General features: G+C 36.5%; 2 protein-coding genes across 8 annotated transcripts in view; one reads left to right on the top strand and one right to left on the bottom strand.

The window, feature by feature from the left end:
- The window catches only part of Cdh12 (cadherin 12), a 1149544-nt gene that overhangs the window by 909409 nt on the left and 215148 nt on the right, over positions 1-24987 (bottom strand). The window lies entirely within an intron of this gene.
- On the top strand, positions 22263-23799 carry Acot10 (acyl-CoA thioesterase 10). The gene has a single exon (NM_022816.2). The coding sequence runs from the start codon at positions 22360-22362 to the stop codon at positions 23677-23679; it is 1320 nt and encodes a 439-aa protein (NP_073727.2). The 5' UTR covers positions 22263-22359; the 3' UTR covers positions 23680-23799.

The following is a 24987-nucleotide window of genomic DNA, read 5'->3' as shown; positions in this document are numbered from 1 at the left end:
CATAAGTACATATAGATTCATCTATGTATTGAACTAAATAAATTTCCATTCAAATTGAAAGAATCAGTGGAAAGAGAGGCCCATTGGTCTTGCAAATTTTGTATGCCTCAGTATAGGAGAACGCCAGGGCCAAGAAGTGGGAGTGTGTGTGTGTGGGGGGGGCAGGGGGATGGGAGGGGAGGGTTTGGGGGACTTATGAGGTAGCATTAGAAATGTAAATGAAGAAAATACCTAATTAATAAAAAATTTGGGACTTGTGAATTATTGAGAAGAGATTTAGGAGTAGGGATGAATAAGATCAAGATGTTACATATGATATGAAATTCTTTAAAATTATACCAAAATCATATTTAAATAAAATATTTATAATAAAATCATCAGAATTAAATCTACTTTAGAAGGATCAATAAAGTTTATAAAGAAGAATGTTTATTTAAAAATGATATGAGGCCAGGCATAGCAGCAGACCTGTGATTCTAGCATATAACAGTCTAAGTCTTGAGGTCCACGACTATGAAGTTCTGTTGATTTTACAGAGTAAATAAGATCTACCTCAGAAATTGATGTATATATAAACTATGCACTAGCTACACATGCACATATGTGATGCTTCTATATGTGTGTGCGTAAAATGATGAGTAAGGTCATATATATCAAGTTCCCATGCTTAAAAAAATAACTTTCTCCACATCCTGGCCAGCATCTGCTGTCACCTGAATTTTTGTTCTTAGCCATTCTGACTGGTGTGAGGTGGAATCTCAGGGTTGCTTTGATTTGCATTTCCCTGATCATCAAGGATTCTGAACATTTTTTGAGGTGCTTCTCAGCCATTCAGTACTTCTCAGGTGAGAATTCTTTGTTTAGCTCTGAGCCCCACTTTTAATGGAGTTATTTGATTTTCTGGAGTCCACCTTCTTGAACTCTTTATATATATTGAATATTAGTCCCCTATTTGATTTAGGATAGGTAAAGATCCTTTCCCAGTCTGCTGGTGGCCTTTTTGTCTTATTGATGGTGTCTTTTGCCCTACACAAGCTTTGCAATTTTATGAGGTCCCATTTGTTGATGCTCGATCTTACAGCACAAGCCATTGCTGTTTTATTCAGGAATTTTTCCCCTGTGCCCATATCTTCGAGGCTTTTCCCCACTTTCTCCTCTATAAGTTTCAGTGTCTCTGGTTTTATGTGGAGTTCCTTGATCCATTTAGATTTGACCTTAGTACAAGGAGATAGGAATGGATCAATTCACATTCTTCTACATGATAACCTCCAGTTTTGCCAGCACCATTTGTTGAAAATGCTGTCTTTTTTCCACTGGATGGTTTTAGCTCCCTTGTCAAAGATCAAGTGACCATAGGTGTGTAGGTTCATTTCTGGGCCTTCAATTCTATTCCATTGGTCTACTTGTCTGTCGATATACCAGTATCATGCAGTTTTTTGTTTTGTTTTGTTTTGTTTTTTTAATCACAATTGCTCTGTAGTACAGCTTTAGGTCAGGCATAGTGATTCTACCAGAGGTTCTTTTATCCTTGAGAAAAGTTTTTGTTATCCTAGGTTTTTTGTTATTCCAGATGGATTTGCAGATTGCCCTTTCTAATTAACTGAAGAATTGAGTTGGAATTTTGATGGGGATTGCATTGAATCTGTAGATTGCTTTTGGCAAGATAGTCATTTTTACTATATTGATCCTGCCAATCCATGAGCATGGGAGATCTTTCCATCTTCTTAGATCTTCTTTAATTTCCTTCTTCAGAGAACGAAGTTCTTATCATACAGATCTTTCACTTCCTTTGTTAGAGTCACACCAAGGTATTTTATATCATTTGTGACTATTGTGAAGGATGTTATTTCCCTAATTTCTTTCTCAGCCTGTTTATCCTTTGTGTACAGAAAGGCCATTGACTTGTTTGAGTTAATTTTATATCTAGCTACTTCACTGAAGCTGTTTATCAGGTTTAGGAGTTCTCTGGTGGCGTTTTTAGGGTCACTTATATATACTATCATAACATCTGCAAAAAGTGATATTTTGACTTCTTCCTTTCCAATTTGTATCCCCTTGATCTCGTCTTGGTGTCCAATTGCTCTGGCTAGGACTCAAATACTATGTTGAATAGGTAGGGAGAAAGTGGGCAGCCTTGTCTAGTCCCTGATTTTAGTGGGATTGTTTCCAGCTTCTCACCATTTACTTTGATGTTGACTACTGGTTTGCTGTAGATTGCTTTTATCATGTTTAGGTATGGGCCTTGAATTCCTGATCTTCCCTGTAGAGAAAGAGGAACACTCCTCCATTGTTGGTGGGATTGCAAGCTTGTACAACCACTCTGGAATTCAGTCTGGTGGTTCCTCAGAAAATTGGACATAGTACTACTGGAGGAACCTGCACTACCTCTCCTGGGCATAAATCCAGATGTTCCAACTGGTAAGAAGGACACATGCTCCACTATGTTCATAGCAGCCTTATTTATAATAGCCAGAAGGCGGAATGAACCCAGATGTCCTTCAACAGAGGAATGGATACAGAAAATGTGGTATATTTATACAATGGAGTACTACTCAGTTATTTAAAAAATGAATTTATGAAATGCCTAGGCAAATGGATGGACCTGGAGGGTATCATCCTGACTGAAGTAACCCAATCACAAAAAAACTTACAGGATATGTACTCACTGATAAGTGGATAGTAGCCCAGAAACTTAGAATACCCAAGATACAAGTTGCAAAACACATGAACCTCAAGAAGAACGAAGACCAAAGTGTGGACACTTTGCCCCTTCTTAGAATTGGGAACAAAACACCCATGGAAGGAGTTACAGAGACAAAGTTTGGTGCTGAGACGAAAGGATGGACCATCTAGAGACTGCCATACCGGGGGGTCCATCCCATAATCAGCCTCCAAATGCTGACACCATAGCATACACTAACAAGATTTTGCTGAAAGTACCCAGATATAGCTGTCTCTTGTGAGGCTATGTCGGGGCCTAGCAAACACAGAAGTGGATGCTCACAGCCAGCTATTTAATGGATCACAGGGCCCCCAATGGAGGAGCTAGAGAAAGTACCCAAGGAGCTAAAGAGGACTGCAACTCTATAGGTGGAACAACAATATGAACTACCCAGTACTCCCCAGAGCTCGTGTCTCTGCATATGTATCAGAAGATGGCCTAGTCGGCCATCATTGGAAAGAGAGGCCCATTGTTCTTGCAAACTTTTTATGCCTCAGTATAGGGGAATACTAGGGCCAAGAAGTGGAAGTGGGTGGGTAGGGGAGTGGGGGGGGGGTATGGGTGACTTTTGGGATAGCATTAGAAATGTAAATGAAGAAAGTACCTAATTAAAAAAAAACTTACAATATTTTCTTGCAATATACTAGGCAATTTGCTAGGCTTGAGAATGTGGCAGTTCACACTCACTTTGAGCATTATTATAAAAATCTTGTGTTCTTTTCCCTTTCTTTCCCTCTTGTCTACTGTCTGAGTTAATGAAAGGTTGGGTGACTTGCCTAAGGCTGTAAAATCTTTGATACAGATGCATATGTTTCTTTATACTGTGCCTATTTTCTTCTCCGGCATTATGTTTCCACAATTGAAAGGCTGGGAGAGCTAAAATATTCATAGATTTTTTTCCATAATAGCTTATGATGAACAAAAATGAAGATTGGAAGAGAAACTATGAACTGTATAGCTGGGAATTTTTGTCTCTAAATTGTTTGTCAGTTCGACATTATACAAATTAACAGTTTAAAAGGTATCATATCACAAAGCATTTGTCTTTGTTGAGTTCTGACTGCATAAAATGATAAGCTTTCTTAAACAAGAAATGTCTTGTGATTTGAAAATAATATTATATTTCCAACTTCTGAAGAGTGCCATAATTCTCATGAAATATTTAGGGTATATATTTGATACATTTGTTGTCTAAAACACACTTTTACAATGATCTAGTAATGCTGAAGGTAATCTATAGAAGAATGTTCAGTTATCCTCTCCTAGATAATTTGGATTATTCAGCATGTACAGGCCTAAGACAATATGATATCAGTGTTTTTACTATATAAGATCATACATATATTTATAATATATTGTAATATATATTTATTTATATAACAATATTTCACATATTTGAGCGTAAATATTCAAAAATTTATTTAACAGACATATGTAAAGTTTGGTGTATATATACATAACACCTAAAATATATGTGAAATACAGCTAAATTAATGAATAAAAAGTTTAAATTAAAAACACATTGATTATTTGCCTATCTGAATATTATACAGAAATGACAGGAAGTACTTAATCCAACAATCAGGCTTGTTGATGGTGATAACAAAAGAATGATCTAGAAAAATCTTCATGAAAATACATACAGGTAATTTCCAAAGTGTAGTTTGTCACCCTGGTTTGTCTCACCTTTCACGTTTACAGAAGTAAATCTCTTCTCTTAAACTATCTCCGCAGGTGGATTTAGTCTTTGAAGGCATGGTTCATGTTATGCAATCAAGTAAAAAAGCACTATTTGGAAATATAAGATGTGCTACGATACACCACAATTACAGAGTGTCATCAGGCCCAAGTGCTTACTGCCAGTGACCCTCTGAGCATCACAGTGTTTCCAAGGGAAGGCAGGGATTGGAGGAACAACATTGGTCACTGGGGTCATGCTGATGTCAGGTGGGGCTTAGTGCCAGGAGATTTGCTGGGTCAATACTACTAGTGGGACAAAACTTAATTATCTGTGGCTGCGAAGAATGCCCAGTGAGAAACTCGGAACTCCTTTAACTCTTAAATGTGCATATGTATAGACAGACAGACCAATATACATTTGGTAATTAATTCCTGCTCCCAGCACAGAGAATTATATAAAGGACTAATTGTTAAGGTTCCTATCTGTCTTGCCCAGGAAATAACCCCTGGCCACGTGAAAGGCTTGGACTGATTAACTCTTTTTGAGCCAGACAGACGTGAGAACAAAAGAATTTAAATCTTTTACACAGGCAATATGAACAGCCTTGCATAAATTTACACACACACACACACACATTCTGGTTTGGAATGGCTTTTCCTGATCACGTTTATCTCAAGCTTATTGTATTTCTTATTATGCAGCTTTAATCCACCATTCTCTGAGGAGTGAGCACATTCTATTATTGATTCTAACTTTGCTATATCTTTTAGGAAAAAATGAATACAACTGTTTCATAAGACATTTTGCCTAAAATTATTTGAATTAAATCAAGAATTCTATAAAGCATTAATTCATTTAAACATCATTAACTCATGAAAGTTCATCTTTATGTTGATCTTCAGGAAATCAGCCAAGTAGGGTGGGTTAATGCCCAGTACTCATTAGACTATGTAGTAGTGGTAGAAATAGGCAAATCAGCTGCAAGAGGCAATCTTTATTGATATTTTTGTTCATCCTATGGGGCTGACAACTCCTTCAGTTCCTTCAGTCCTTTCTCTAGCTCCTGTAACCCCAGAGCTCCCAGGGACAAAACCACCAATCAAAGAGTACACATGGAGGGACCCATGGCTCCAACTACATATATAGCAGAGGATGGCCTTGTCGGATATCAGTGGGAGGAGAGGCCCTTTGTGCTGTGAAGGCTTGATTTCCCAGTGTAAGGGAATGCCAGGATAGAGAAGAGGGAGTGGGTGAGTTGGTGAGCAGGAGGAGGGAGATGGGATAGGGGATTTTCAGAGAGGAAACCAGGAAAGGGGATAACATTTTAAATGTAATTAAAGAAAATATCTAATTTTACAAAAGAGAGAAAGGGAAAAAAAAGCTATCCTGAGAAGTCTCTTGGAACCCTGCCACTCAGAGTTCACCCATTGTAAGGCATGCAAAGACACTGGGCTACCTCCAGAAAGGCCACTTGCCCTTTGCTAGATGGCTCCTGACAGCTTACAAATTCTGTATTCCCATGGTCACCTTCTTCACATAAATACATTTCTAAGAAAATAATTAGAGAGAGATTCTAATTGCTGCAGGCATTGACAAGTTCGAAGGAGATATATACAACTCAGTTTGCACTGTGCTCTCTTACCAGGGGAATTACAGCCTGTTAAATCCTTTCATCTTGTATTTCCTATCCACAGGAGGATCTGAGGTAATGAGGCATTACTCTGTATGCTACTCATCCCTGAGATACATGTACAACATCGACATCAGAAGTTACTAAGAAAGGACATGACAGATAATTATCCAACAGTGCATGGAAACTTACAGGCATAAGTAGCATAGAGATATTAGACTGAAGGAATGGAAATATTTATACCTTGTGGTCACTATTTTTCTTGGAGGCATAAGAGACTGATACATTAAATATTATTTTCTCATCCTTCCCTGAATACATCCATTATTGGAAACTCCCATCTCTCCTCACAGACCCACATCACTATGTCCTATCATGTTTTATTTGATTCTGTTAAAAATATCAGATGATGATGCATGTGATAATAATACTCTATAAATTTGAGAAGTGCAGGCTATAGGATCAGGAATTCAAAGTTGTCTTCAACTCTATGGGAAATGCAAGGGCAAGGGTGCTAAATGAGACCCTGTTACGGAAGCAAAAATAAAGTACAGTGTTTAAAGTATACAGAGTTCATTTTGAAGTTTCTGAAAAATAAAATGGAGTGAAAGATAAACAACAGTGTAAATGTTTAAAATCAACTGAATAATGCAAAATAAAACATATGCATTGTATATCATTTATATTTTGGTTTTAATATCTATTTACAAAGAAATGGGAATAGAGGAATAAGACTTCTCAGTTTCTAAATCCTGAGTTCTATCACCTAAATACTCCTCTATTAACACTGAAGCTTTAGAATTCTACAAACAAGTACCACATAGAGGCAACTTTGAAACTAGGTATAGTCTAAGTTCAGAGTATATTTTTAAGACCTTGGTCAAAAATTAGCACTGAGAGCAAGGAATTGAAGTAATATGACTCATGAGCGTACAGTGGAGAAAAATATTTACATGAAATTTTGGCAAACTGACGAATGAATACAGCAAGAGTTCAGAATCAAGATAGTAATGATGTCACAATGAGAGTAATGAAAGACTAAGCCAAGATATTAATTCATTTTGCAAATGATCCTCACTGTGCCTGTGAAGTAATCATAATATCATGTGATTAATACACAATATTGTACACTATACTAATCCACACCAGGGATTTATGAAGATGAATGTATGTGATATTTTGAGAGGAAAACCTTCTTCTGGACATCTTTATAATCTATACTTATCAGTGGAGTACCCTTGAAAATTGTCTACCAAACTGCTTAGTAGCTTAAGTCACTAGCTATGACTTGCTTGAACAGTATTTTGAATTGCTGAATTTTAGATTAGCATTTTAAACTTTCTCTTTTAGTTCATTCCTTTCTATTTACTTTTAACTCTGTATTTTGGATATATATATATATATATATATATATATTCACGTTTTTACTTCTTACAAACTCTACCATGTAGGTCCTTAAATTTATGGCTTCTTCTATAATTATCACTTGTATAAGTGTGTATATTATATATATATATATATATATATATATATATACACTAAAAATGTTCATGTATATATGCATGCACTTGCCACCTAATTGAGTCCATTTAATATTGCTTGCATGTACTTGTGTTTAGAGATAACCACTAGGTCTGGATAATATATCTGAAAATATATCTGGAGTCTCACTGAAAATTATGGTTGAAAAATGATCCTTATAGTCATTTTAATCTTGGCATATAAATGAATTAAGTTGTACAACTAAAGTTATACTTAATTAGATTTAATTTTTACATTATATACTGTATTTCTTATGGTTCACATGATATATAATCACAGGATTTCCCAAATACAAATAAGGAAAATTTATAATTAATCAGAACACTTGCTTAAAATGTGCAAGCATTTTTCAACAATTTATGTTTATATGGAATAAGAAAATGAGCTGTTTTAAGTAAGAAAAACTATCCCAGAGGAGTTAGATAACAAATTAACCAGAAATAAACCACAAACACCTAGAAATCATTTACAGTTTTCTAGATGTAGAAACATTAAAACTAAATTTCATCCATATTGAACAGACTATGTCAAGGATCCAAGGGACTCTGCTCTCCAAACAGAAGAAGAAATAAATCTACAAGGTTTTATAAAGACATGCTAAACACATTTTAACATTGTTGCTTCCTATGTATATGCAGACATTCAGCAAGTAGGATTTCATCAAGTACAACTGTAGGTGGTCATACTGGCAGAGGATCATTGGTGTTTTGTTTAGAGGTGCTTATAAGAAAGTGTGTATCTAGTGTCTTTCACGTATCTTCATTTTGTCATAAAAATCATCATTCTTTTATCAGAGTCCTGCATGGCTACTCTCATCTCTACACACAAGTATTCTGGGTCACCTTGACCAAACCCATGGTTTAAATAAACCTGAATGTAGGTCTTAATTAGTATCTTCAGCCTTGGAGCTTTTCATTATTTTTGTCAACTCTCCTTTCATCTAAGTGATATCACTTAGATGAAAAACAGGAATTTCAAATTTAACATCTTTATCCTCTTCTAAACATCTTTGCTTTTCTGAAGGCTCACAGTTCAACTGTCAGTTATGCAGGAGCTCAGATCAAAGAAGATAAAAGCTTAGAATTCACTGTTGATTTATGTTTTTCCCCCCACAGGTGCTGTAACATTTCTCTCAGCAAGCCCAGTTAGCTCTCTTCTAATTTACTTTTAAATTCATATCATGCATAACACTAAGCCCTTTACATCCACTGCCATCCTTTATCTGAGATAAAGCAATACTATCTTTATATAGTTGCTCACCTGCAGTGCAACCGATTACTCTCAAGTTTTGCCATGCAACCTGAGCCAGAATAATGATTTAAAATGCAAATTAGGTCTTAACTGAAGCCTTCCCCTCATGTTCTTTGTTAGATTCATGCGGTACCTTTTAATAAAACACAGTCTCTGTCATGGTCAGCGTGTAGCTTTATGATATAGAGAAATCCAATCTCATAAAGCGTTTATGTCACTTTGTTTGTATGTCAGTCAGCTTTTGTTTGGTCTTCAACATCCTTTTCCCCATATGTTACTATTAGTATATATTCAACATGTACACACATGCATAAGTACTTCCTGAACATCATTATTTATTCTTGTGTCTTGAAAGATGATCATTCTAACATGTCTCTAAGCACTTATTTCTCTCAGATAGATACAATTACAATATTTAATTTTCTAGTGGGAAGCTCTTCTTGAATGTAATATTTTAACTCATCCTCTCTTCACATTATTTTCCAAGTTTTTTTTTCTTCATTTATCAGGAATTACATTAATCGAACTAAGTCTGTCCCTCGGCTTTATTTCACGAGCCACTCCTTAATATTTGTGAAATTTTAATTAGAACCGCACCTTAGTTCTGTTTAGTCTTCATGCTTTGACTGACAAGGCCCAAAGCTGATTCCTAGAGGATAGCAACAACTTTCTCCTCACCTTGATATAGTGTATAATCTGAGCTATTACACTAATAGCATTCTATGATCCAATCTTGACTGGCACATCCTCACAAAATTGTAAGATGCACACAGCATGGTACAGGGTTACATGTTTAGCACTACCGTTTCCTTTATAGTCTCTTTACTGCATTCCACTGACAGACTGACACAATGGATTACACATGTTTTTCCAAGGAAATAGATCTGTTTTGCCTCTGCATCTTTTTTGTCTTTCAAGAAGTGCATGACCTTAGAATGTTTTCTTTTATAAACATATTAGATTGGAGATTCATAGCATAGATCTACCCATTCCTTTATTTATATCCAGTCTTTCTTCTGACCATTTTTTTCTTTCCACTTCAATAGCTAAGATCCTTGAAAATAGCCTTGCACATATGAGAAACAGAATCCTAACTTGGTTTGGAGAATACCAGGCAATCACAGCAAAAGAGGGCATGTCTGAGATGAAAATGTTGTCAATCAAGCATGGTGTAGGAGAACCTTACTCAAAATTACCCAAAGGGAAAAAAAGGTTTATTTCTGTCATTAAAAATTAAACAGGAGGAAGTTTCCTAAACACAACCCCAGTGGCTCATGATCTAAGGTCAGCAATTGATAAATGGGAACTCATAAAACTGGAAAGCTTCTGTAAGGCAAAGAGCATAGTCAATAAGACAAATTGGCAACCTACAGATTGGGAAAAAAAATCTTCACTAACCCCACATCTGATAGAGGGCTAATATCCAAAACATATAAAGAACTCAAGAAGTTAATCACCAAAAAACTAAACAACACAATAAAAAAAATGGGGTATAGAACTAAACCGAGAATTCACAACTGAGAAATCTCAAATGGCTGAGAAGCACTTAAAGAAATATTCAAAGTCCTTAGTAATCAGATAAATGCAAATCAAAGCAACCCTGAGATTCTACCTTACACCAGTCAGAATGGCTAAGATCAAAACCTCAGGTGACAACATATGTTAGAGAGGATGTGGTAAATAAGGAACACTCCTCCATTGCTGGTGGGATTGCAAACTGGTACAACCACTCTGGAATTCAATCTGGAGGATCCTCAGAAAATTGGAAATAGTTCTACCTGAAGAGCCAGCTATGCCACTCTTGGGAATATACCCAAAAGATGCCCCACCATGCCACAGGAGCACGTCTTCCACTATGTTCTTAGTGGCCTTATTTGTGATCGCCAGAAGCTAGAAACAACCTAAATGTCCTAAGTCAGAAGAATGGATACAGAAAATGTGGTTCATTTACACAATGGAATACTACTCAGCTATTAAGGATGAGGGCATCCTGAAATTTGCAGGCAAACCAACGGAATTAGAAAATATCATCCTGAGTGAGGTAACTCAGACCAAGAAGAACATTCATGTATGTACTCACTAATAAGTGGATATTAGCCAAAACAAAACAAAACAAAAAACAACAACAACAACAACAACAACAACAAAACAAAAAAAATTAACAACAACAACAAAACATACAGAATGTACAAGATACAGTCCACAGAATTCAAAAGGCTCATCAAACTGAAGTGCCCAAGTGAGGATGCCTCAGTCCCACTTGGGAGAGACAAGAAAGCAATCACAAGTGGGCAGGGATGGAGGGAGGGAATTGGGAGGGAAAGTGGACATGGTCAGGGGCAGTGGGGCGTAGAGGGGAACCTGGTCTGGTATTGGGTGAGGGAAAAGGACTGGAGCTAGCAGAAAGAATGTAAACAGGAAACCTCAGGAAATAGGAGGTTTGTGGAACCAACCAGAATGCACCAGAGACCTGGGAGGTAAGAGACTTCTAGGACTCATAGGGAGGGACCTTTGATAAAATGCCCATCAGCAGGGAGAGGGAACTTATAGAGCCCACCTCCAGGGGGAAGACAGTGGAGTGATGGATAGAGTTGCCATCTCACAGCCATACCTCTGACCCATAACTGTTTCTGTCTGAAAGAATTATGTAGACGGAAATGGAGAGGGGCATGAGGAAAAGAAGGTCCAGCAATAGGTCCAAAGTGGGATCCAGCTCAAGGGTGGTCCCAAGGCCTGACACTTTTACCGAGGTTGTGGAGTGCTTAAAAGGGGGTGGGGGGTCTATTATAACTGCCCTCTGAAAGACCCAACAAGCAGCTAAAAGAGTCAGTTGTAGATATGTGTATCCAACCAATGGACAGAAACAGGTGACCCCTGTTGTTGAATTAGGAAAGGCTGAAAGAAGCTGAGGAGAAGGGTAATCCTGTAGGAGGACCAGCAGTCTTAATTAATCTGGACCCCTGAGATCTTTCAAACACTGGACCACCAAAGAGACAGCATACACCAACTGATATGAGGCCCCCAACACACATAGAGCAGAGGACTTCCAGGTCTGTGTTCATTAAGAGATGAAGCACCTAACCCTCAAGAGACTGGAGATTCCAGGGAGTTTAGAGGTCAGGTGGGGTGGGGGATGGGAACATCCTCGTGGAGATGGGGTGGGGTAAGGAGGAAGTGTGGGATGTGGAGCAGTTAAAGGGTGGATGGGGGGGGGGCGGCAGGGAATGGAATATGAAGTGTAAAAATGAATTATAAATAAAATAAAATTAAAAATCATCTAGTTTTCTGATATAATTATGTGTACATGTCATGTATTCACTGTAAATAACTTGGCCTTCTATACTTATGACTTTTTTATTGAAATACTGATATTTCAAGTGTTATTTTGCCATTTAAAAATTTTGAATTATACTTTCCTTTAAATGTGTTCTGAAATATTTTGAAATACAATATTGGAAGTTTCAGTAACAGAATGAAGCTTTCCTCTTCCTGAACTCTGTGCAGAAAAAAAACCCAACTTTACTTAAAATATATAAAAATATATATATTTAAATTGATGTTGGTGATAATGATTAGCTCTTGAAGTCTGTATTTTTATGTTACTCTTATTAGTTTTTCTGCAAATAAACAACTAGGTCATGGCAAGTCTTATCCTTAATATTTAGCTATGGAAACCAGTATTGCAAGCATCCAGGCTTCCGTCAGCAAGGAGACTGTCAGTCTAATTGGTATAACTCTAAGACCAGCCATCCTAAACATTAGCAGAAGACTTGACTTAACATGATCTTGCAACACTGCTGTCCACGATTCTGAATCCTAAAGAAAAAGCCTCAATCTGGACAGTTCAAAACAGCTTGTAGTAGATTTTTTTCAGTCATAAACGTGGATGAATCATTAATATCTTGTCCAGAAAATGACATTTTTCACTGGTAATTAAACTTCTGTAATAGGGTTATAATTGGCAAGGCTGTGATTGGTACAAACAAAATGGCTGTGATTGGTCAAACAGCTTCTTTGGTGTGTGAATAGGCTGACCAGATGAGCTCTGTGAATTGATTGGGAAGTGCCTTCTTGACTTACTCCTAATCCAGTGTTCTAACATCACAGTCTGTAACTTCTTCTCTGGGAGGGTCTTTTCCCACCTATTTATTATAATAGGGATTGTAGATAGGAGGAAAGGGCTGGATCAGAGAAAGAAGCTGCAATGAACAGTCGTGGCTCTGGGCTAAAGACTAACTCAGTAACTAACCAAACACAGAAATACAGTATCCTGCCCACTGTAAACCTGATACTACCTGACCTACAGAAACTGATACTTCCCAATATCTAACCTCTGAGGCTGAGCTCAGAAATATCAGAAATATTGAGACATCCTCCTGACCTCCTTCTTGAGAACCTGAGACCTCTTTTTCTGGGTATAAAACAAACACGTCTGGGTATAAAATTTAGCTTCCTGCTTGGCAGTTGAAGATGAGGAGATGGACCACTCACCCAGTGAGGAAACTGTACTATCTAGAAGCCTTCAAGTACTAAATAAATGTCTCTGGCTGTCCCCAGGGCCCAGTCCCCAAACAAGTGGTGATGTGGTCTCTCACTTCTGTCTCCATAAACATGAAACACTACTGAGTTGTCATGACTATGATAACTAAATTGTGGAAGAGTTCAACTCTCTGATTGTTGAAGCCTGTGACATAGAAGAAAACCTACAGGCTTTGGTCACCAGATAAACTCCCAAGAACCATCAAGTTGTTCAAGGTAGTTATTTTATATTCTACGCTGAGAGCTATAGCACTGACTGATCCCAATGCCAAAGAGCTGTGAACAAGGACTTTAAGAGGAAATGGTGTCATGTTCTGCTCTATCTGTCTCCCTGGATAATCATGAGGGTTGGAAAACATTGAAAGATGAGAAAGAGGCAGAAGAGGAACATAATATAGTGGTTTCACCCTAGTCATGATTTCCATTCAGGTAAAGAAAATGAGCCTCTAGCCACCAGATGGGTGATCTGCCTTCTTGTTATTTGGAGGGAATAGAGGAGACTTTAACATGGATATGATGAAAATCTTATAAAAATAGGCAATACACTTAAAATGTATATAAAAGGATACCAGTAAACAATTTTACAAAAGAAAATTGTCAAATCCAAAGAACCATTGGAAAATATGCATGCCTCCTACGGATTCATCTAAAAATAAACACTATAGTGACTACAATAGGGTTATGAAGGTCTTTAAAATGATGAAATATATCAAATATCTGAAAATATGAAAGTATCTGAACACACTGAAATTGTGAACATAGCTCTTAGAATTGTATATTGGCAAAAGTCCATTCTGTAAGTGTTCAGCAACATTTCCCACAGTGGAGCATCTGTCAATACTGTGAACGTAGCAATACAGCACCTGGGATATACCTCTAAGAAGTTAATATATCTGTGGGCTAAGTGTGTGCACGTCTACACATGTGTCAAGCATCTTGGTTCCTCTTAGGATTTGGGTCCTTTAAGCCATAAAATAATACAATATCTAGAATATACCTGAGAGAGGGCATTACATCTGAGGCTTGAGTATTTAAGTGTCTAAACAGATATTAGGCATCTAGGTTTCACTTAGGACTTATGCATTTTTACTATTGATCACATATGAGTGAGACTTTAAAAGTATTATTTCCCAAAAAGGAATAATGAGAGCTCCATTGTAGCAGAGAAGTCATTGGTTCTTCTTGTAACACAATTTTCCATTTCTACTGAAGCTCCCTGTGTCTCCCAGTTAATTACCTCAGGTACATGAATTTTTATTGCTCCATTATTCACAGTATTATGATTTAGCTAGTCCACATTTTTAAACTAATTTGATAGGGAAATATTTTTATGGTGACATTTATAACCAACAAATGAATTATAATTCTAAATTTATTTCTAATGTGTTTAATCAGAGTTTCACAATGCATAAACTCAAATTCATTCAAAGTGCGGAAGAAAGAAAAGAATTATAAGGGCATGGGGAGGAATAACTGGTAAAAGATAGGAATCTTATGTCCTAAATTATTATCAGCCATCTTGAATTTTATATTACAAATGAAAAGGAGAACATATAATAACTTAAGTAAGTCTCTATGTTGCTTACAAAAAAAATCAACAGTGAAAGATGTTAAATGGGCTAGTATGTAAAATCATAGTGAGCCTCTATAGCTTAATACAAATTTACAAAAAAATTAAAACAAAATCCCTTTTTGAGAATAATGACAGATTTTTGAAATATGCATGCCATTTGATTTGCTCTTGAATCAAGCAGAAATTTGGGGGCAATATTTACTGTTTTTCATTATGTTAGTTTTCTATACCTTTATAAAAGAGACAAAGCCCGTTGCTTAAACTATCACAATTTATTCTCTTGAAGCTCTGTGGGGGAGAATACAAGTGTCGATGATACTAGCCTAAAATCTGTCACTTACAGTAACAGTCTATTATGTCCAAATTGTTCCTCTGAGCTTGGCACAAAATGGAGGACTCGATTTTTCCCAGCAGTGATTCTCCTTCTTTGACTTTATCTGAGGATCCTGATGCCCTCACCCTCTACCTGAGGAGAGTCCTATAATCCTTGGCAAACCTACAAGTTCTCCTTCCTCTTTCTAGATAAGAACTCACCTTGCAAGTACTTGGGAATACAGGAGTGACTGCATGCAAATGAGGCATTTCCAGTACTTTAAACTCCAGCCAATGATTTACATTCACCCTGAAAACTCCTTCCCTCTCCCCATGGCTCATATATAGCATTTGTTAACCTCAAATCAAGTGTTTAGTTGTTTAATCATCTGGGGAGTCAACCCCCAACCTCCACCTTCCCCATAGTCACCCCCAGTTGGATCAAGATCTTTCAGACTTCACCCACTTCCAGACTCTGCTTCATCATTCCAGTCCAGTAAGCAGCTGGGACCTAGACATCGTCGGAGAGGAAATGGAGGACATAGAACCACAACTGTCCCTTAACACACATACCCAGCAGGATGTTAGCAAACATGCTTTTCATTCTTGAATATCTGAGGAGAGAACTCAGGTTCATCTTCTAAAACTAGCTGTTACTCTTTTACTTGGCTCAAACTCTCAAGTAGGATACAGAAGACCAGGACGGATGCTGAATGTATTGAGAGGAGCCAGAGACAGATAAGATATGGCTGAATCCTTCCAGGAGGAGGGCCCACACAGATCTGGTACTAACAGATTGTGGCAGGCACCTAGTCACACCAGGACAGTAATAGGCACATAGGGGATATAGGCTGCACAGGTATAAACACATAGTACCCGCAGAAAGATACACAGAGCTGCAAAAAGATAGCTGAAGACACTTGCCTCAGACCTCAAGCCAGCTTTTTATATAGACTTAAAAAAACCATGGCATTCTGTAATGTCATCTTGACCCATGATATCTTTTTATGTTCCCTTCATATAAAAAGCAAACTATGCATAGTGTTTATCTTACACTGAATGTAGAATTCTAATTATTCAACATACTTTACTTGACCTTTTTTACATAAGGAAACTAAGAACACTGACTGAAAAATAAACACCGATGTATAAACAATACAGAGACTACAACAATGTCCTTTAGTATAGTTGATTCCTTATTGCAAAAGAAGGCCCCTTACCTTCTAGTTCTCTGTGTCTGGTTTAACACAAGTAAAGGGGGCACTACTGAGTCTTTGGCTTTATTTGCACTGCCTGAATGTTTATATTCCAGAATCACTTTTCAAACAACTAACCCTCGACAAAGAACTCTTTTTCTGTATATGTGTTACTGCCACATAGTTTAGACTGGTCTTTTAATGTAAAGGAATTATTTTACTCTGGACAGAGTAAAATTTATTATTTATTATATTTATTATGAACAGAATGTTGACATATTATGGAAGTTCATTTAAATTCAATAGGATTTATAACTATGTCTAAAAGGGAACATGATAAGAAATAAACTGTAGCAATTGCATGAGGCTTGTTCTGGATAAAATAAAGCTTTACTGACCAGCCTTTCACAGTACTTTATGCCTTCCTTGGAGGAAATGCAAAGACTGCAAATAGCATCATCCCAGCTGGTCACAATCTCTAGGAAAGAAGACATCCTCCCGTATAGAAAAAAATCATTGTGTCTCAAGAGTTCTATTGAATCTTTATTGCCCAGGCCCTTAATAAAACTCCTTCCCTGCCCTGTCAAGATCTGCTGAGTGAATCAGAGTCAGGAATAAGCAAACAGACAAAACAATCTTGCAGTGTAGCAAAAGTGAGAACTGCATTCCTCATAAATTAGGTAGCTGCGCTGAAATAAATGATTCTTCATCATACTACAATTTTCTCCTAAGGAACGTCTCCTACAGGGAAAACAGCTCATATCTATCACGCAGAGTTCAACAGTTCAAATTTGTCTTGAAGAATAGAAGGATCACTTGGTCTAAGGTATCAAATTATCAGTGGCTCTTTTTGCGCATAGCAACCAAGTAAGTTGAATATCAGTGAAAGAATCATGAAACATAGAATTTGCTTAATTTTATCTATATCCATAACAATAGAGCTTATTTTACCTATATGCTAAATTTAAACAGCCAGTCACATTATAATTGTGGTGATTAAAATACATTGAATATGAATTTGAAATTCCCAAACAATAAACAAAATATTGTATATAACACAAATACATCAAATGCATATGTAACCAAATATAAAAACTTCTAAATGGTAGTTTTATAATTTTTTTACATATGGAACAAAAAAATAAAGAAATAATGCATTTTTAGGAAATATGTGATTACAGAACTGAAAACGTAGACAAAATATATTATGAATTTTTTAAGGTTACTCTGACTGCAAAACTTGGGTTACACCCAGTTGCTCATTGCTTTGTAGTGATATTCATTATTAACAAATAGGGTATAAAATCAGACAAGAACTCGTGTTCATCACTATATAAGAAAATCCAGTTTCTTTCCTTTTAAAAATTTTTATTGGTGTGTGTGTGTGTGTGTGTGTGTGTGTGTGTGTGTGAGAGAGAGAGAGAGAGAGAGAGAGAGAGAGAGAGAGAAAGAGAGGACACCATGTTTGTGCAATGCTTGAGGAATTCAGAGGAGCATGTCAGAGCTATACTTCTAGCCTAGTTCTAAACCATAGGACTGGGGTGCTGCTGAGTGGTGAAGTTGGGTCTCCTGGAAGTGCAATAACCGCCCTTTCCAGTTAAATCACTTCTTCAGCCCCTATCTAAATTATACATCGCAGGAAGATGATGATTATTTTATATTGTCTCTTGTCAGTCTCTGTTAGCAATTACACTTGTTAACTTTAATCCACTTTGATCAGTGAGATCCTAACATCATAAGTACAGCTATTAGAATTTAAGACCATTTTCACATTGTGAAGCTAGGTTAAATCCTGAGAACAAAAGTCCAATAATACTACAAAAATTTATTTTCTTTATCTAATTAAAAAATTCATGAGTAGTGGAATTATATTTTCTTACTTAAGTTTATACTACTACTTTCATGATAATCTCACTGTTTTATTAATTGGTTTCATTGTGAATATATAATTATAATTGGTTTTAAATAAAATGTTTTAATTCATATATTACTAAAATATATGTTTATAATTAGTATTCATGCTAAATACTTAAAATTAAAAATGATTTTGATATATAGTTGCTCTAAAAAGTAATAATTGAAAAAATTATTAAGTGGAGCATACTTTTCCATTGGGACAAACAAGTATATAGACAATGAAAAGCAGTTAAAACTTTCATTATCATACATTAAGGAGTCACAGAGTCTGAATTCAGGAATGTTCTAAGTTATTTGAGATTACATCAAGGTAGACTTTGTAGTACATTTTAATACCTGCTTGCAAGTACAGCCTGATATTTTTAGTGTACAATTAGAGGAAGCAAAGAACCCTGTTTGTACAAATGGACAACCAACAATGAGGACACATGACTATCCCAGGGCAGAGGAAGAGGAAGAGGAAGAGGAAGAGGAAGGGGAAGGGGAAGGGGAAGGGGAAGGGGAAGGGGAAGGGGAAGGGGAAGAGGAAGGGGAGGAAGGGGAGGAAGGGAAGGAGGAGGAGAAGGAGAAGGAGAAGGAGAAGGAGAAGGAGAAGGAGAAGGAGAAGGAGAAGGAGAAGGAGAAGGAGAAGGAGAAAAGGAGAAAAGGAGAAAAGGAGAAAAAAGGAGAAAAGGAGAAAAAAGGAGAAAAGGAGAAAAGGAGAAAAGGAGAAAAGGAGAAAAGGAGAAAAGGAGAAAAGGAGAAAAGGAGAAAAGGAGAAAAGGAGAAAAGGAGAAAAGGAGAAAAGGAGAAAAGGAGAAAAGGAGAAAAGGAGAAAAGGAGAAAAGGAGAAGGAGAAGAAGAAGAAGAAGAAGAAGAAGAAGAAGAAGAAGAAGAAGAAGAAGAAGAAGAAGAAGAAGATCAGTAGCAGAAGCAGAAGCAGAGCAGCAGCTGCACACACAGTCACCTGACCACACTGGGAGTAATCAGCTCGTTATGAGGCACTGCTATTCTTAGAAAAACATCCATTTTGTTTCTTAAAGGTTTCTACGGTTGTTTTTCTGTTTAGCATCACTTAATCTAGTACATTAAAAAATCCATACCATTTATTCAAAAATATTGAGAAAAACTTACATTTTATTGTCCAGGCTTTAAATGGAATTTGGACCAGAAAATATCTGCAGTATGTTTCATTTTTATATATGTCAAGCTACCAGCATGATATTTTAATACTTGAAACAATAAATATCTTTATAAATTCAATTTAAAAAAAAACCTTAACTACATATAGGTTACTCTACACTTAGGATAAGGACATTGAACAGATACTGATCCTCTACATTTCTTCACAAAACTTATGTTCTGTCAGAATATGTCATCGTTCCCTAAATATAATTTACATTTTCATTAAGATGATTTTATGAATACAAGCAACAAAAGTTCAAAAGAAAATATTTAATGACAACAGTAAATAATAATTACATAATATAATATTATCCTATAAAAATTCAAAAGAATTTTTGTTTGATGCTTAATGTAAACTATGAATGAAACTGTAAATTTGCATAAAATCAGAGGATAGAATATATTCCTTGTAAAAGACATACTTCAAAAAGGTATGTCATTTTGTGTAAAGTAAACTATGAATTTTGTATTTGTTTTTATGGCCCTTCTTATGTCAAACAACCTAGGAATTGTATATTCACTTGCTAATCTTTACATAATTAGAAGCCATATTTTAGAATCTACATGTGTGTAATCACATTAGAATATCAACTTGAATGAGAATTGTCTGCAATATTCATCAATGGAGAATGGGAATTATAGGAACACAGTTGTTTAGTGAATCATGACAGAAGGATGAAAAAATTCAGTAAGGGAAAACCAACCACTATGAGATAGAAAATTGGAGTTTATTTTTAAATTATTAAAAAATAATTTTTTAATTAGAGCAAGCAAGGATACACATTAGTGGTTGGAGGGAGCAAAGGAAATGTATAAAATTATGTATTTTTAATACAATCTCAAAAAATTGTATGTGCTCAAAGTAAGTTTTTCTTATTGTGTAGATTTCTTTTACATGAATGATGGTAGTATTACTTTATAGAAAACTTTTAGTGTGATGAAGTCACCTTTTGTGAATTGTTGTTTTTAATGCCTATACCATCGAGGATCATGTTCACAAAGTTCTTTTTTATCTTGTAACTTGAAGTCTGTTCCCTACATTCTCCTCTAACACAGTCAAGGTATCAGCTCTTGTATTCATATATTTGAACAACAGCTTCTGTTATATGTGCACAAGACCTACCAACAAAGGTCTCTGCTTGAACAACTTAGTCCCACATTAGCGACCAATTCACAGCTGATTGGAAGAGAGGGGGTTTTATTCTTGGACTCAGCTTGTGAAAGGCAATGCAGGTTCAAACAGATGAACTCATATTCATCCACAAATACAGAGGATAATGAGGAATCAATGGGTTTGCCAAAAGAACAGGCAGCTCATCATAATGAGAGGGGAAGGTGAAAGAAGGGATAGAAAAGAAACTGCAAAGACAAAAGTGGGGGATGGATTGCATCCAATGTGTGCCATATATATGCCATATACATATACATATACACATACACATACACATACACACACACACACACACACAGAGAGAGAGAGAGAGAGAGAGAGAGAGAGAGAGAGAGAGAGAGAGAGAAATCAAGTAAAGTGGAACATATTAGAAAATTTAATAAGACAGAAACATACAAATAAATAGAATCAGAGTACATCTGTCTAAAACAATGAGCAATCTGACTAAGAGGACAAATTAAAGAGAAGGCAGCCATCAGCAGTTTAGCAATGAGTTCTGTATGAAAAGCAATGCAGGCCAACCTTCCTTAAAATATAAAATATTCATGTGTGTGTGTGTGTGTGTGTGTTTGTGTGTGTGTGTGTGTGTGTTATATTGTCAATAAAATCACCTACCTACACAACATTTCATTTGTATGACAATGGCTCAAAGCCAGTATATAAATAGACTCTTTGAATGCTGCCAATTAGTAGTAAGCCTTACAACAGTTTTGATGAAATTTGTTGTCAGCTGTTCCCTTCCCTGAAGATGAGATTCTGGCAGAGGCTTCTAGATCTTTTCATTGGGAAGTGTTTGCTAATATGCTGCAAGTGGCTTGCTGGGCAGAGACAGAAAAACAACCAGGAATGCTGCCAATGTTTATGTATTTATAACTACATAGTCACTCTTCCCCAACAGTGAGACCATGCATATTCCCAAGCTCTTTGCAAGGTCAGGGAAAACAACCACCATCAAAAGTTCTAAGTTTTTACCAATTAGAAACCACGGCATGAATTTACTTTATTATTAACAATCCGAAACATATTTATACCTTTGGTTCATGTTTTCATTTTGTAAATATAGCTAAAAGATTCTAAACATAGAATAAAAATGCTGGACTAATAAGATATCACAGCAGGTACAGGATCTTGTTACCAAGTCAGACAATCTGATCTTGATATGTGGAATATCTGTGGCAAAAAGAAAGAACAACTTTTGGAGCCCGTCCTCTGACCTCTCTGAGCTGACACCTGTGTGTGCTTTAAAAAAATACAAACAAAAGCATCCCTCATCAATACGAACAAACAGCTGAAAGTCACACCATGTTTTACCATTAGGTGATTAATTTCCTCTTGATCTGAGGCTGTATGTGTTCACAATTGTGTACTCTGATTCATATTACTATGGATCCTGCATATTTGGGAAGAGAGGCTGTAGCTAGTTACCATTTCATATTAAATGTCTTCGGTTTCTATCAGGCCTTCTAATATAAGGGTTTATAATGTCATGGAACCCTATCCCGGGCCCTCTTGTGGCGTCACCTAGAAGGTGGGGACCAAGATTCAGTCCGGCGCAGTTGCCGGTGTTTGGAGGTGGGCTCACGCTCACACTCTTCTGCTACCGGTTTTTCTCTACCTGGGAGGACCTTGGTTGTCCACCCGTGGGTAGGCAGGGGAGTGCCATGAAGCGGGCAGCGATGAGGCTTTGGACCTTGAACAAGGGGCTTCTTACTCATGGCAGAGGACTATCTCAAGGATCCCAATACAAAATAAGTGAACCCTTACACATCCATCAAGTTCAAGTCAAGCTGCGGGAGATAGTAGGTATTTCCACAGTCTGGAGAGACCATGTACAAGCAATGGAGGAAAGGAAGTTACTTCATAGTTTTTTGCCTAAATCACAGAAAGTCCTACCACCGAGGAAAATAAGGGATAGTTACATTGAAGTTCTCCTACCTTTGGGTACTGACCCTGAACTACGAGACAAATATGTGACTGTTCAAAATACAGTAAGATTTGGCAGGATTCTTGAGGACCTTGACAGCTTAGGAGTTCTTGTTTGCTACATGCACAACCACAATCATTCTACCAATATGTCTCTTTTATCAATAGTTACAGTCCTGGTGGACAAGATTGATATGTGTAAACACAGCTTAAGCCCTGAACAGGACATTAAGTTCACTGGCCATGTTAGCTGGGTTGGAAATACAACCATGGAAGTGAAGATGAAAATGTTCCAGCTGCACGATGATGAGACATATTGGCCTGTTTTGGATGCAACCTTTGTAATGGTGGCTCAAGATTCTGAAAATAAGAGGCCGGCATTTGTAAATCCACTCATTCCGGAAAATAAAGAAGAAGAAGAGCTCTTTACACAAGGAGAATTGAACAAGAGCCGAAGGATTGCCTTTAGCACCAGTTCATTACTGAAAGTGGCTCCCAGTTCTGAGGAGAGGAATATCATACATGAACTGTTTCTTAGCACACTGGATCCAAAGACTATAAGTTTTCAGAGTCGAATTTTGCCTCCTAAGGCAGTGTGGATGGAGGATACAAAACTCAAGAGCTTGGATATTTGTCACCCTCAGGAACGAAATGTATTCAATCGGATCTTTGGTGGTTTTCTTATGAGAAAAGCATATGAACTTGCATGGGCTACTGCTTGTAGCTTTGGAGGTTCTCGGCCATATGTGGTAACAGTAGATGATATCATGTTTCAGAAGCCTGTTGAAGTTGGTTCATTGCTCTTTCTTTCTTCACAGGTATGCTTCACCCAGGGTAATTACATTCAAGTCAGAGTCCATAGTGAAGTGTTCTCTCTTGACAGTCGTGAGCATATGACCACCAATGTCTTTCATTTTACATTCATGTCAGAAAAAGAAGTACCCTTGATTTTCCCTAAAACATATGGAGAGTCCATGTTGTATTTAGATGGACAGCGACATTTCAAGTCTATGAGTACCCCAGTAACCTTAAAAAAGGACTACCCTGTGGAACCCTAGGAAAATCTCACTTGTTGCAAACTAGCACTCCCGGCACTGTGACATAGTGCCTAATAAAGGTGTGCTGAGAAAAAATAATAATAAAAAATAAATAAATAAAATGTCATGGAATTTTAAGAACCTGTTCACAAATTTGCCTTAAAATTGAAATATGATCCAAGGATAAATCTTTTTTTTTTTTTCAGTTTTAAAAATGCTTCTTTATTCCTAAGAATTCCATCTATGTGTACAATGAGTTGTGGTCATGCATAGATAGTATACACGTATACTTGTATTCCTTTCCATGTCTTTCCTCCAACTTCACCCATACTCACAACACATTCCCATCTGAACTCCATGTCTTCAAGCAAGCCAACAACCAACCCCACTACCAAAGTGCAGTCAGTGCTGCCCGAGTGCAGGGCTTCATGGCCGTCTGCTGAAGTGTGGGACAACTTCTAGTGGCCACACCCTCAGCAAAGAATTGTTCCTCCTGCCCCAGCCAAGAGCTCAGATATATATTCTGATACTAATCATTATTATTAATTTTGTTTATTGACATTACTTCATTTTCAATTTAAAATCACCTTCAGGTTGTAGTAAGTAATTAGAAAAAGATACATAATATTGAACTAAAGTTGTCTATATTAGTATATTGTAAACAGGATGGGAATATATTTATTACATTATAATAATGAATTGATTTCACTCATGATTTAATAAAATCAGCTAACATGAAAATACTAATTTCTTCTTTTTTTAATATAAGCTGAAATATTCACTCTTTGTCTCAAATTTAAATTTTGCTTGTCAGTAATCCATCTTACACTTAAATTATAATTTTGATTATATAAAACAATTTTATCTCTTGTTTTTCTAATTTGTACAGTTAAATATTTTACAAATTGTAATAAGCCATGTCTTTCTGTTACTTTATTTTATCTGCCTTTTGATTTCTTTGTTGAATTTTCTATCTCTGTGTCAATATTTACTGTATCAAAACTCTCTCTTTCCTCTGTTTTTCTGTAAACTCTATATTTGTACATACATCTGTGTCTGTACCAAATGTCTTCCTCTCTCTTTTCTCTCTTCTGGTTTGCCTTTGTGTTTATATTTATGGTACTTCCATATTTTTATTCCTGTGTTCTGAGTTTACATTTGATGCCTTAGGATTTGTCGTTGACTTGTATCCCACATCTATTGTTTACTGACCCTTTTTCTCTAAATAATGAAAATTAAGTTTTTCCTTTTAGTTATTTTTTTCACAAAGAATCTATTCTCAAATGCAGCATAGCAGCATACCCCCTTTTCCTTGTATAACAGATTGAT

This window comes from Mus musculus, chromosome 15, assembly GCF_000001635.26.
Source record: "Mus musculus strain C57BL/6J chromosome 15, GRCm38.p6 C57BL/6J".
NCBI classification, from domain to species: Eukaryota; Metazoa; Chordata; class Mammalia; order Rodentia; family Muridae; genus Mus; species Mus musculus.
Note: the sequence above shows the minus strand (reverse complement) of the source record. Positions and strands in the feature narration are given on the sequence as shown.